This window comes from Chiloscyllium plagiosum, unplaced genomic scaffold (genome assembly GCF_037043375.1).
Source record: "Chiloscyllium plagiosum isolate Xiang-an unplaced genomic scaffold, Cpla_swu_hap1 HiC_scaffold_1, whole genome shotgun sequence".
Lineage (NCBI taxonomy): Eukaryota > Metazoa > Chordata > Chondrichthyes > Orectolobiformes > Hemiscylliidae > Chiloscyllium > Chiloscyllium plagiosum.
Genome location: NW_028270139.1, coordinates 68,388,750 through 68,401,008, shown reverse-complemented (window position 1 = coordinate 68,401,008; position 12,259 = coordinate 68,388,750). Strand labels below are relative to the sequence as shown.

The window sequence follows — 12,259 nt, the reverse complement described above, 5'->3', positions numbered from 1 at the left end:
GTTATGTGGCCATGCGCAAGCAATTTTTATAACAAGTAACTTGTGCCTGGTCTGCATGAGAACTTCGAGATTGCTGCACAGTTAAGCAGCTCAGGCGTTATAATACTGCTAGATTACCTAATCTTTGAATAATGGCCTTTTATCTCAATAACTAGAGGTAAATATAAAGGGATGTATTTCAAGGACATTTGAAAATAAAAGTAATTTACCTGTATAGCTTTTTGTGGAGATTAAGTTTGGAACATTGGTTGTCAGTATTCTGTTCAGGAAAATACTGTGGTATGTTAAACATATATAGTTGTTTTTATTGTTTCACAGGATGTAAGCATTGCTGGCTAGGCATTTATTGTTCATTGCTAATTCTCCTTGAAACAATGGCGATAAGCCATCTTCCTGAACCACTGCAGTCCATGTGGGATAGGGACACCCACAGGACCGTTTGTAAATGAGGTCCAGAATCTTAATCCTACAACAGTGGCCCTGCAAAAGAGTAATACATAGGCCAGGAAAGAGACCAGAATTTGATCCAGTTGCGGTTTTATAGTAATTCAGCAGATTCACAGCTTTTTTTTTGTCTTTCAATCATTTTATTCAAATTCATAAGTTATTAGACGAGACCTTTGATTATCTGTATTCTAATATATAATCACAGCACTGCCTATATCACAGAACTAGAGTCGGAGTGTAGACAAAATATGGGGTCGGATTTACAGAAGGCCATCCCGTTCCTCTTTTCTAATATTAAGGTAGAGCTCCATGTTTGTGACAGGACTAAAGGCATTATACGTGAATGCAGTATAAGGAATAAGATAAATGAGCTTGTGGTGCAGATCGAAATTGGCAAATATGACTTGGTGGGCATCACTGAGACGTGGCTGCGAGGGGATCAGGATTGGGAGCTGAATATTCCAGGATCTACTTCCTATCAAAAAGATGGGCAGGTGGGCAGAGGGAGTGGAGTTGCCTTATTAGTATGAAATGAAATTAAATCAAGAGTAAGATCAGATGATGTAGAATCTGTGTGGGTAGAATTGAGGAACCACAAAGTTTAAAATAAAAACCATAGTTGGAGTTATGTTCAGGCCTCCAAATGGTAGCCAGGAGCTGGGGTGCAAGAAATACCAAAGTTACAGTGATCATGGGGGATTTCAATATGCAGGTGGACTGGGAAAAATCAGGTTGGTAGTGGATTGCAAGAAAAGGAATCCATGGAGTGTCTATGAGATGGCTTTTTGGAGTGGTTTGTGGTGGAGCCCATGAGGGAACAAGCAACATTGGATTCAGTGTTGTGTCATGAGGCAGACTTAATAAGGGAGCTTAAGGTGAAAGAACCCTTAAGAGACAATAATCGTAATATGCTTGAATTTATTCTACAATTTGAGAAGGAGAAGATAGAATCAGAAGTAACTGTATTACAGCTGAATAAAGGCAACTGCAGAGATATGAGGGAGGAGCTGGGTAGAATTGACTGGGAGAGGAGCCTAAAAGGAAAGACACTGGAACAGCAATGGCAGGAGTTTCTGGGAGTAATTCAGGAGACGCAGCAGAGATTCATCCTGTGGTAAAAGAAGCATGGTACAGGGAGGATGAGGCAACCATGACTGACTAGGGAAGTCAGGGATAGCTTCAAAGCAAAAGAGAAAGCACCTAATGTGGCAGAGGGCAGTAGGAAGCTTATAAAGACCAACAGAGGACAACAAAAAAATGAAATAAGGAGGGAAAAGGTGGCCAGTAATATTAAGGAGAACTAAGAGTCTCTTTAGATATATAAAGGGCAAAAGAGAGGCAAAAGTGGATATTGGGCCACTGGAAAATGACACTGGAGAGATAGTAGTGGGGAACAAGGAAATGGCTGAGGACCTGAATAATTACTTCACGTCAGTCTTCACTGTGGAAGACACAAATAATATCCCAAAAATTCAAGAGAGTGAAGGGGCACAACTGTGTGGTGGCCATCACCAAGGTGAAGGTGCTAGAAAAACTAAAAGATCTGAAGATGTATAAATCACCTGAACCAGATGGACTACACCCAGGAGTTCTAACAAAGATAGCTGAAGAGATAGTGGAGGCGTTAGTGGTGATCTTTCAGGAATTCTAGAATTAGGGAGAGCCCCAGAGGACTGGAAAGTCACGAACGTGACACCCTTGTTTAAAAAGCAAGTAAGGCAAAAGATGGAAAATTACAGACCCATTAGCCTAACCTCTGTTGTGGGTAAGATCCTGAAATCCATTGTGATGGATTAGATTTCTGAATGCTTGGAAGTATATGGTAAAATAGGAGAAAGTCAGCATGGTTTGGTCAAGGGAAGGTCATGCCTGGTATATCTGCTAGAATTCTTTGAGGAAGTATTGAGCAGGTTGGACCAAGGAGAGCCAATGAATGTTACCTACCTGGACTAAAGAAGGCCTTTGATAAGGTGCTGCATAGGAGGCTACTGAATAAGAAGAGGGCCCATGGTGTCAGAGGCAAAGTGTTAGCATGGATAGAAGCTTGGCTGTCTAGCAGAAAGCAAAAAATGAGGATAAAAGTGTCCTTCTCAGGATTGTAGCTGGTGTCAAGTGGAGAAGACTACTTTTCACTTTATACATTAACAATATAGATGAAGAAACTGAGGGCATTCTGATTAAGTTTGTAGACACTATAAAGGTAGATAGAGGGACAGGTAGCATTGAGGAGACAGGGAGGCTGCAGAAGCATTTGGACAGGTTAGGAGAGTGGGCAATGAAGTGGTAGATGGGAAAGTATGAGATCGTGCACTTTGGTAGAAAGAATGGAGACATAGATTATTTTCTAAATGGGGAGAAAATTCCGAAGTCTGAAGTGCAGAGAGAGTTGGGAGTCCTGGTTCAGCATTCTCTCAAGGTAAACCTGCAGGGTAAATCAGTAGTTAGGAAGGAAAAATGCAATGATGGCATTTATTTTGAGAGGATTTGAATATAAAAGCAGAGATGTACTTCTTTTGAGGCTTTATAAGGCTCTTGTCAGACGACATTTGTAGTATTGTGTGTGGTTTTGGGCCCCTTATCTCAGGAAGGATGTAGTGGCCCTGGAGCATGTTCGGGGGAGGTTCACAAGAATGGTCCCAGGAATGAAAAGCCGAACATACGAGGAACGTTTGAGGACTCTGGGTCTATACTCAATGGAGTTTAGAAGGATGAGGGGGGATCTAATTGAAACTTGCAGAATACTGAATGGCCTGGACAAAGTAGATGTAGGGAAGCTGTCTCCATTGGGAGGAGAGACTAGGATCCGAGGGCATAGCATTAGAGTAAAGGTAAGACCTTTCAGAATGAAGATAAGGAGAAACTTCTTCAACCAGAGAGTGGTGAATCTATGGAATTTATTGCCACAGAAGTCTATGGCGGTTAGGTCATTAGTATATTTAAAACTGAGATAGGTAGGTCCTTGAGTATCCAGGACAGCAGGAAAGCGGGAGCATGTGATTGAGAAATTTATCAGCCATGATTGAATGACTGAGCTAATTGGCCTAATTTCTGCTCCTATGTCTTGTGGTCTTATGGGCTTCTTTAGAAAAATGAAGTGTACTTCAAATTTCTCAGATCCTTTGCAGTGCAGGATATTTGGGGTACTCAAACAATGTCCTATATTAGAAGTCATTAAAAACTGCAGATAATGGAAGTGAGAGTCGATAAAATGTGGGGCTAGAAAAACAGGTCAGACAGCATCAGAGGAGCAGGAAAGTTGACATTTCAGGTCAGGACCCTTTATCAGGACTCGGGAAGGGGTAGGAAGCTCAGACATAAATAGAGGGAGAGGATGGGGCAAGGGGATAGTGATGGGTGGATGCAGGTGGGAGTTATTGTGGTCAGTTGCAAGGGTGGAATGAATAGGTGAGACAGAAGATGGACTGGTTTGGTCAGATCAATGAGGCGCAGTGGAAAGGGAGGGCAGGACATGGAATGAGGTTGGTGGTGGGGAGAGTTTGAAGCTGGTGAACTCTGTTGAGGTCATTGAGCTGTAAGCTCCCAGAGTGGAATAAGATGTGTTGTTCCTCCAGTTTGCGTGTGGCTTCATTTTGCCAGTGCAGGAGGCCCAGGATGGACGTGTCACCAAGAGAATGGTAGGAGGTGTTGAAGTGCCTGGCAACTGGAAGGTGGTTTTGATTGGAGCGTACAGAGCACAAATACTCCGCAAACCGATCCCCGAGTCCGCGCTTGGTCTGTCCGATGTACAGAAGACTACGTCAAGGCTGTGCCCTCTGGTCCTAGTCTCTCATACCAATGGAAACAGCATCCCAACATCTACTTTGTCTAGGCCATTCAGTATTCTGTAAGTTTTAATTAGATATCCCCCTCATCTGCAATTGGCCAGGTTAGAAGTAGTGCAGGTGAATCTCTGTCAGATTTGGAATGATTGTTTGGAGCCTTGGATGGAGATAGAGGGGAGGTGTAGGGCCAAGTGTTACACTTCCTGCGATTGCAGGGAAACGTGCCGAGTGTGGAGATGAGGTTGGTGGCAAGTGTGGACCTGACGACAGACCTATTTTACATAGTAGTAGTTGCCATAGTCAGAGTTAAATGTGCAGCATCACAGATACCGTTTCAGAGGTGTGGCCATGGTGGCTAAGTATGTATGTTATCGTGCCTAGGGGATAGATACCAGGGTGCAAGATGAGATGGGGTGTGGTGGGGGTGGGAATTAGGTATGAGGGTTGGAGAGACTAGGGAGTGTAGTTATTTTGGGGATCAGTTTAATAGTAACTCGAGTGAGACTAGGTATTTGATAGTTTAACTTTTCCTAAGTCACTATTTGCTTAAATTCTTCTACAGCTGGAACCCTCCAAATTATCTGATTTAAATGGATACTTTTGGAAGGTTCCAACCAGAGGGGAATTGCCCAGCAGAATCTTCAATTTCTCGATTCAGGGATTCCAAGGTTTTCCCTCGAGAAATGACTATCTGGACATCAGAAAATCTAGACCAGGGTTGAATTTTTCTGCTGGATTTTGAACTTGAGTCAGAATTGCTTGTCCAGTGCCATTGCCATAGGACTACTAAGCGAGTTCGCATCAGAGCATGATGGAACATAAAATGTTTGCTCAGAACTGTGATTTGATGAAATATGAATATGAACATGCAAAACATACTTCAAATGCTGTCGCATGTTAATGCTAACCCCTGTGAGTCATCAAATAAACACTGTATAATGACGGCAGTGGGATGCTTTGTAGAACCTGCAGCTCATCTCATATTTTAAATTAGCCTAATTCTTAAAATTATTCTAAGGTTTGCACTCATTATGGTCGGTACATTTTACTTACTATCCTCTTGTTGGGGCCATACCTGATTGGAAGATCTTTAATGGTTATTAGTAACGAGGTCACAAGTAATAAAACTTAATTTGGGAAGAATCTGATCTCTGAGGAAAGTACAATTAAGTGAAATCTATTACGTCAGTAATGCTGATTACCTTTCGTGTGTTAACTTCCCAGCATAACATTCAACTGTATGAGCCAACTGTGATGTTTTTATCTGTACTTTCCTAAGTTCTTGCATCTGGCTTAAATATATTTTCATTTTTTGCATTCCTGTTAATTGCTTAATTCAAATAACTGTCAATGATTTTTAGAGCTTTATAAACAATTTTAGGCAAAGTTATATCAGTTGCTTAATTTTAGTTAGTGGATCATTCAATATTTACTAGTGTAGGAAGCTTACTGTATTTTAAGTTCATAGCCTTGGCTATATTTTTTATGGCTTATTTTGAACCAGCACTCTGGGTTATTTTGATGTGTTGTTCATTAAGTTCTGTGATGTTATACAGGTATCGATATTTTCTGTGTATTTTCATATCATTTAGTTGTGGGATTTTGAAAATTGATCTACTGGCATATGAGTTTTCTGTCTGTCTGAAGGGGTTTAATAATTAACTTGTAAGTATTTCTGTAGCTGTATGAATTGTTTTCAAACAACACAGTATTAGAGAGAGACTTCCTGGAGTGTAATGGAGATTTATTTATATTGGCAGAGTTGATGAACAAAGTAAACAGTGTAGAGTATTAAGCTTTCAGATATAAAATTCTGGAGTTGTTTTCGTTTGTGTTCAGGGAAAACGCCCATAGCTTTGGAATAAAAAAGCTGTTGTGTGCCATAGAAATCAGTGCTGGGGCAACAATTATTTACAGTATATAAGGAAAGTGAATGTATATACTATAGCCAAGTTTGCAGAAGACACAGAAATGGGTGGGAAAACAATATCTGAGGATAAGACCGAGTCTGCAAAGGGATATAGACACATTGAGCGGATAAAAACTGTGCAGAGAGAGTATAAGTTAAGGACGTGTGAGGTTTTGCACTTTGGTAGGAAGAAAAGAAAAGCTGAATAATATTTAAATAAAAAAAGACTGCACAAAGCTGTAGAACAGAGAATCTTGGGAGTCTTTGTCCATGAATCACAAAAAGCTGGCATTCAAGCATACTGGGTAATAGGAAAAGTAGTTGCAATGCAGACCTTTATTTCAAAGGGAATGGAGTATAAATGTAGGGAGGTTTTGCTAAAATGATACAAGATATTAGTCATACCACAGTTGGAATATTGTGAATAGTAGGAGAAAGCGAGGACTGCAGATGCTGGAGATCAGAGCTGAAAAATGTGTTGCTGGAAAAGCACAGCAGCTCGGGCAGCATCCAAGGAGCAGGAGAATCAACGTTTTGGGCATAAGGGCTTATGCCCAAAACGTCGATTCTCCTGCTCCTTGGATGCTGCCTGACCTGCTGTGCTTTTCCAGCAACACATTTTTCAGCATTTTGTGAATACTGTTGGGTCCATTATCTAAGGAAAGATATACTGGCATTGGAGGCAGTCCAGAGAAGGTTTATGTTTTGTTTCAGTTTGGGACTGAAATCTTGGCTGAAGCTGGATGGGTAGATCAATAGGTCCTGAGAAATGAAGATAGTTTTAGATCTGTTAAGCAAACGTTTATGTCACGATAGGAGTTTAGTTTAAATGTTCCAGACCAAAAGTGTTTAATTAAAACCATGAAAAAAATACAGAAAAATTAATTGGATACTAGGCGCTACATTTCTCGTACCTTTCAGAAGGGAGCAGAGATGATGAGAAATGTTTGGAACCCAAAAAGACAATTCCTGTAGATTGTGCATTTGGTTTAACTGCCTTTCCCTGCAGCAAAATTTAAAAATGTAGGTAAACAAGCAAACTGCTGAAAATTGAAATTACTTCGACATTGTTATGTCTCATTCAAAAGATGTTAGGGCTGTTACAAAAGTTGAAAAGATAATCACTTTTATGATTATCATTAAAAATATTATAATGATTTAAACATTATTTTAATCAGATATCTATCTGATCCATTGCTGATTCCATCTTGAGCATACTTGTTTTATTATATCAAATGGCTTGTTGCTTTTCATAGTTTTGTATTTATTTTTATGTAACCCTACACGGAAACCTTTAAACTAAAATGTTCTGTTGTGAAGACAAGAAAATACCTCTTTAATCTTGATTTCTGAAAATGCAAAGTAAGAAGAAACATTAGTGGCCTTTACACAGATTCCCAATATAAACAGAAGCTTAAACTGTGTCTTTATGAAACTTTATTTTCATGGAAAAATGTAAAAATTAAATGTGCCAATGCAAGCACGTGAGTTTATTTAAATGTCTATAACTCTACATTATGCATGTGCATTGCATATGTGCAAGCATTGAAGCAATAAAAATATTTGCTGTTCACAAATACTGTCAATGCACCATTGCTCGGACAGCTTGAGGATCATTAAGCACAGCCATCCAATCTGACAAACATTTCTGCGCTCCAATGTTTCAAAATTATTTTCATTCCAATCTGCCATCACCTGGCTTTCAAATGTACTGCATTGCACATCCTGCCGAAAGTCTGATTGGCAAATATCCAGATTTTTTTTTTGTTTGATTCTGTTTACAGCGACATTAAAGAAAAAAATAATTATGTAGAGCCTTTCACAACCTAGATACGTTACAAAGCACTTTGTCTTTAAGATTTTAAAGCGCTGTCATAAAATATTTTTGAAGTGTGCGCACTTTGTTATATTGTAGGAAAACAAGTTAGTTTGTGCCTAGGAAGGTTCTACAGACAGCAATGACCATACATCCTTCATTCAACATAGCCAAAAATGGATCATTATTAACTAGTTTATTCTCTGCCTTCAAATCATGCAATGGGATCTTTTACACCTAACTGACATGGTAGATGGAGCTTTGCTTTAATATTGCCATCTGGAACATGGTATCCCTGATGGTGGACCATGCCCTTGGACTGCGTCGACCTAGACAATGTATTCAAGTTTCTGTATTGAGACTTGTGCTCCTAAAATTTCAGTACATAACCTTCCAACTCAAGGCAAACATGACCCCTAAATAAAATAACATGTAAGTAAAAAGATTGACACCTTTGCTGTTTATTTCAGAATTCAAGTTGTGCAAAACATTTGAGATACAAAAGCAGTTCTGAAAAATCTCAGCAGGTCTGGCAGCATCTGTGAAGAGAAATTAGAATTAATGACTCTGGTCCAATGACTCTTTATTAGCTTGATTTTATTTAGATTAATGAGATTCCCAGATTGAAGCAAGTCCTGTTCTTTTTTAATGCAAATGCAGATTCAGCTGCGAGCATTTGACTATAGGAACAGCACGTTAAAGGGTGTACTTTTGAAATATCAAATGTATTAAAATAAAGTTCCCTTTTTGTGTATGATTTTTCTTTGCAAGTTTAGGTGCAAGGTACTCCACTGTTCAATTTGAATGGGTGTCGGATGACAAAATTATTTTCTTAGACCATAAAATGTAGGAGCAGATGTAGACCATTTGGCCCAACAAATCTGTTCCACCATTCAGTGAAATCTGACATCCACTTTTGTGCAGCTTTTGGAGGAGAATGGCAGGTCAGACAGCAGCATACAGATTTTGTACTTTATAGTTGTTATAAAGGTGGTGGAATTAGAGAAATTTTTACCGGTCAATTCTAGCCAGTCACCTGGAGCATTGACATAGGCTGTAGTTGGGGCTGTGATGTAAGAAGAAAGGAGGGAAATCCTATGTGCTAGTTCAAATAGTTTTGTTTTATTTTATAACTTTTTCTAAGTTACTGCCTAGTTTTTCAATAGCTCTAAAACTCCAGATTTCATTTTCCCTGCATGCTCCAATATACAAACACAGCTTAATTTCAATATCCTCATGATTTAACTAAATTATTTTTTAAGCCATATTGGAAACAATGAAGTACGTGTAATTTAATTATGATCTCATTTCACTTTGGAAAACAATGTACATTGTTAAATGTAATTTCCTGTAAAGCCCCTGAAAGTGAAACGAAAGCATGTAGCACAGGATTTTCTCCATTCACCTAAAGCTGCTGATCCTTAACCATTGGATAGCTATACATGTTGTGGTGTCTGGCATTTGAACTGAATTTAATTCTAAACTATCAAGTTAAATGATGAACTGATTCCCTTGTTTTAGGCATCTTGATTACATAGATTTTATTTTGTTGTTGAGAATATCATTCCCTTAGCTCTAAATGTTCAATCACAAAAAGTAGAAATCAGATGTACCCTGCCAAAACTTTGTCTGTAAACATGACAAAGATCCAAGTTGATTTAATAAAGATGAAAACAAATGAGATCATGCAATCAATCTATATTTTAATCTTTTTATAATTATTAATCATCTAGTTACTGAGCTAACCGATACTCTTCTGCAGGTCAATAGGGCCATTATAAATGTAAACAAAGCATTGCGGTTGATTTCTGCAAATAATAGAACTGAAAAGGTGTCTTGTGCAGTGGCAGCACCCTAACGTTGAGCCAGGAGGCATGTGTTCAACTCCCAGAGTTGAACTTTTAGCTCCAGAGGTGTACAATAACTTCCATGAACAGATTGATGAGAAAATATTTTGAACTGAAAAGTAGGAAAGCTATGAAAAAAATTACCTTTGTTAGAGTGCGTCCAATTTATTATGCATAGATCTGATTTCTATACGGCAAGAGCAAAAAGTAATTTCAAGAAGGATACCAGAACTGAGGGTACAACTGTCTGGAATACTGAACAGACTTGGGACTCTTCTCTCTAGAAAGGAGAAAGTTGACTGGTAATCTAAAAGGAATTAAAAGAATTGAGTAGATTAGTAGAGTAGATATAGAGATAAATGCACATGGAGAATTCGGCAATTCCTTTCTTTTTACTCCGTGATTAGCATGTAAAAGTCACCACCAAATGGAGTGATTTGAGCAAATAGTATATGAATGCATTTTAGAGAGAAAGGAATAGAGGATATGGGGATGGATGAAGTCAGGCAGCAGGAGGCAAGTATTGAATATAATTGGCTGAATGGCATGTTTAAGAACTGTCAAAGACATGTAGGTGATAATTCTGCAATAATAATCCAGTTTAATTTTTAAAGTAGAGTTTCTTTTTTTGCAAATCCTTTACAGCATTCCTTTTTTGAAGTTTGTTGATTTTTACTCAACATTTTAGCCCACAGCACCAGTCATTTGTGAGTTCCTGACGATGATGGCAATTTGCCATACAGCAGTGCCTGAAAGGGAAGTTGACAAGATAATCTATCAAGCGTCATCTCCAGGTAAGAGATAATAGCTAAAAGGTTAATTTACTTGTGCTGCGTATTTGTATGCTAAATAAACTTGTTTTTAAAAGCATGTTTTTGTCTAAAATAGTGTACTAGTTTAAGTAACTAAAACATTCATTCATTTTTATATTTGTGCATGGAAATGTGTATAAATACAAGGTCAAAAAATCATACTCATTTTGTTCGATGATAAAATTAAATTTATAGATGTTATGGTGTAAATCAAGTTAAAACTTTAGTATTATTGTATTGCGTTTCAATTACGAGCTGAAAATATGTTGCTGGAAAAGCACAGCAGGTCAGGCAGCATCCAAGGAGCAGGAGAATCGACGTTTCGGGCATGAGCCCTTCTTCAGATTCCTGAAGAAGGGCTCATGCCCAAAACGTCGATTCTCCTGCTCCTTGGATGCAGCCTGACCTGCTGTGCTTTTCCAGCAACACATTTTCAGCTCTGATCTCCAGCATCCGCAGTCCTCACTTTCTCCTTGCGTTTCAATTAGGCCGTTTTGAACTCTTCTAGTTTGGATTCTGACATTTGTGAACTGCCTTTTTTTTTAATATTATTAAATATCTGTCTCTATTAAACTAACATTAGATATTTTTACACATGAAAATATCTATGAGCCCCAAATATAGATAGTTGGATCATGGATCAGCACTGTACCAACACAACAAATAGAATTAGCGTTTATCCATTTATCTCTTGAATGCCTTGGATCATTCACGTTAAATGTCCTGTATCATTGTAAACTGTTGATGGGATTGCTCAACATGGAATATTGTGTCTTTGCATTGTTGAAGAGCAGATGGACCGAAGTACAAGGTGTGCACAAATCTGTCCCAATAATTTGCATGCTCAGATTTCTGGTGGATATTGCATTGAGCTGGAGGTAGATATTTAAAACTAGATTGTGAACAATGCCGTGGTCTCTCTCACCTTTCTACAAGTATAGAAAAATTCCAATGAAGTCATTTAAGTTTACGTCACATTAGTCTATGCCACAATTTAGAATGTACAAGTATTTACAGACTTCTAGTCCATGTACAATATCTCAAATAAATTATGAATTAGATTTTTGACAAAGTAGGGAAAATATTGCAAGAGGAGACTCCAGCATACTTTAGGAGAAAGCCAGTATTAATTTCTTAATTGTCATATTTTGCTAGTAAATATGAATGGTTTACCTGCTTTGAGCTGAAATAGTCTTGCATAGTGTTATCACTGTGAATAGATCTGCTGGGCAGCGTTGCAGATGAGTGAGAAAAGTTGGCTATGAATGTGAGGTTTGCTTCGTATCGAACAAAATATTCATACAAATTCACTTGTTAATAAATTGACTGGTTCATATTCATAAACAGTAAGTATAAAAGTGTGAGACCACTTGCTGGTGTTTCATTGTTTCTATTTATTCTTTTATTAAATTTGCTTTAGAATTAAGAGTTAAAGATGATTTTTGAGCTATGGGTAGCAGTTTTTGTTGAAAGGAAAACCAACCAAACAAGTTTTGGTTTATTTGAGAGATCAAAATGTTGTGCAGACATTTGGACATTGGGGAAGAGCATCATGTTAAACAGAGAGCACAAGTTATCTATTAACAAGATCAGTACCTGGGAATTGCTTCCAGCAAGTCTGGAAAAGACAGCACTTCATTGCCCTT

General features: G+C 38.3%; 1 protein-coding gene across 2 annotated transcripts in view; it reads left to right on the top strand.

The window, feature by feature from the left end:
- The window catches only part of atp8a1 (ATPase phospholipid transporting 8A1), a 360,724-nt gene that overhangs the window by 164,380 nt on the left and 184,085 nt on the right, over window positions 1-12,259 (top strand). For both annotated transcript variants that reach the window (XM_043691994.2, XM_043691984.2), the window contains exon 16: window positions 10,490-10,595. In XM_043691994.2, the coding sequence (XP_043547929.1) occupies window positions 10,490-10,595 (106 nt within the window). The remainder of the gene's footprint in view (window positions 1-10,489; window positions 10,596-12,259) is intronic.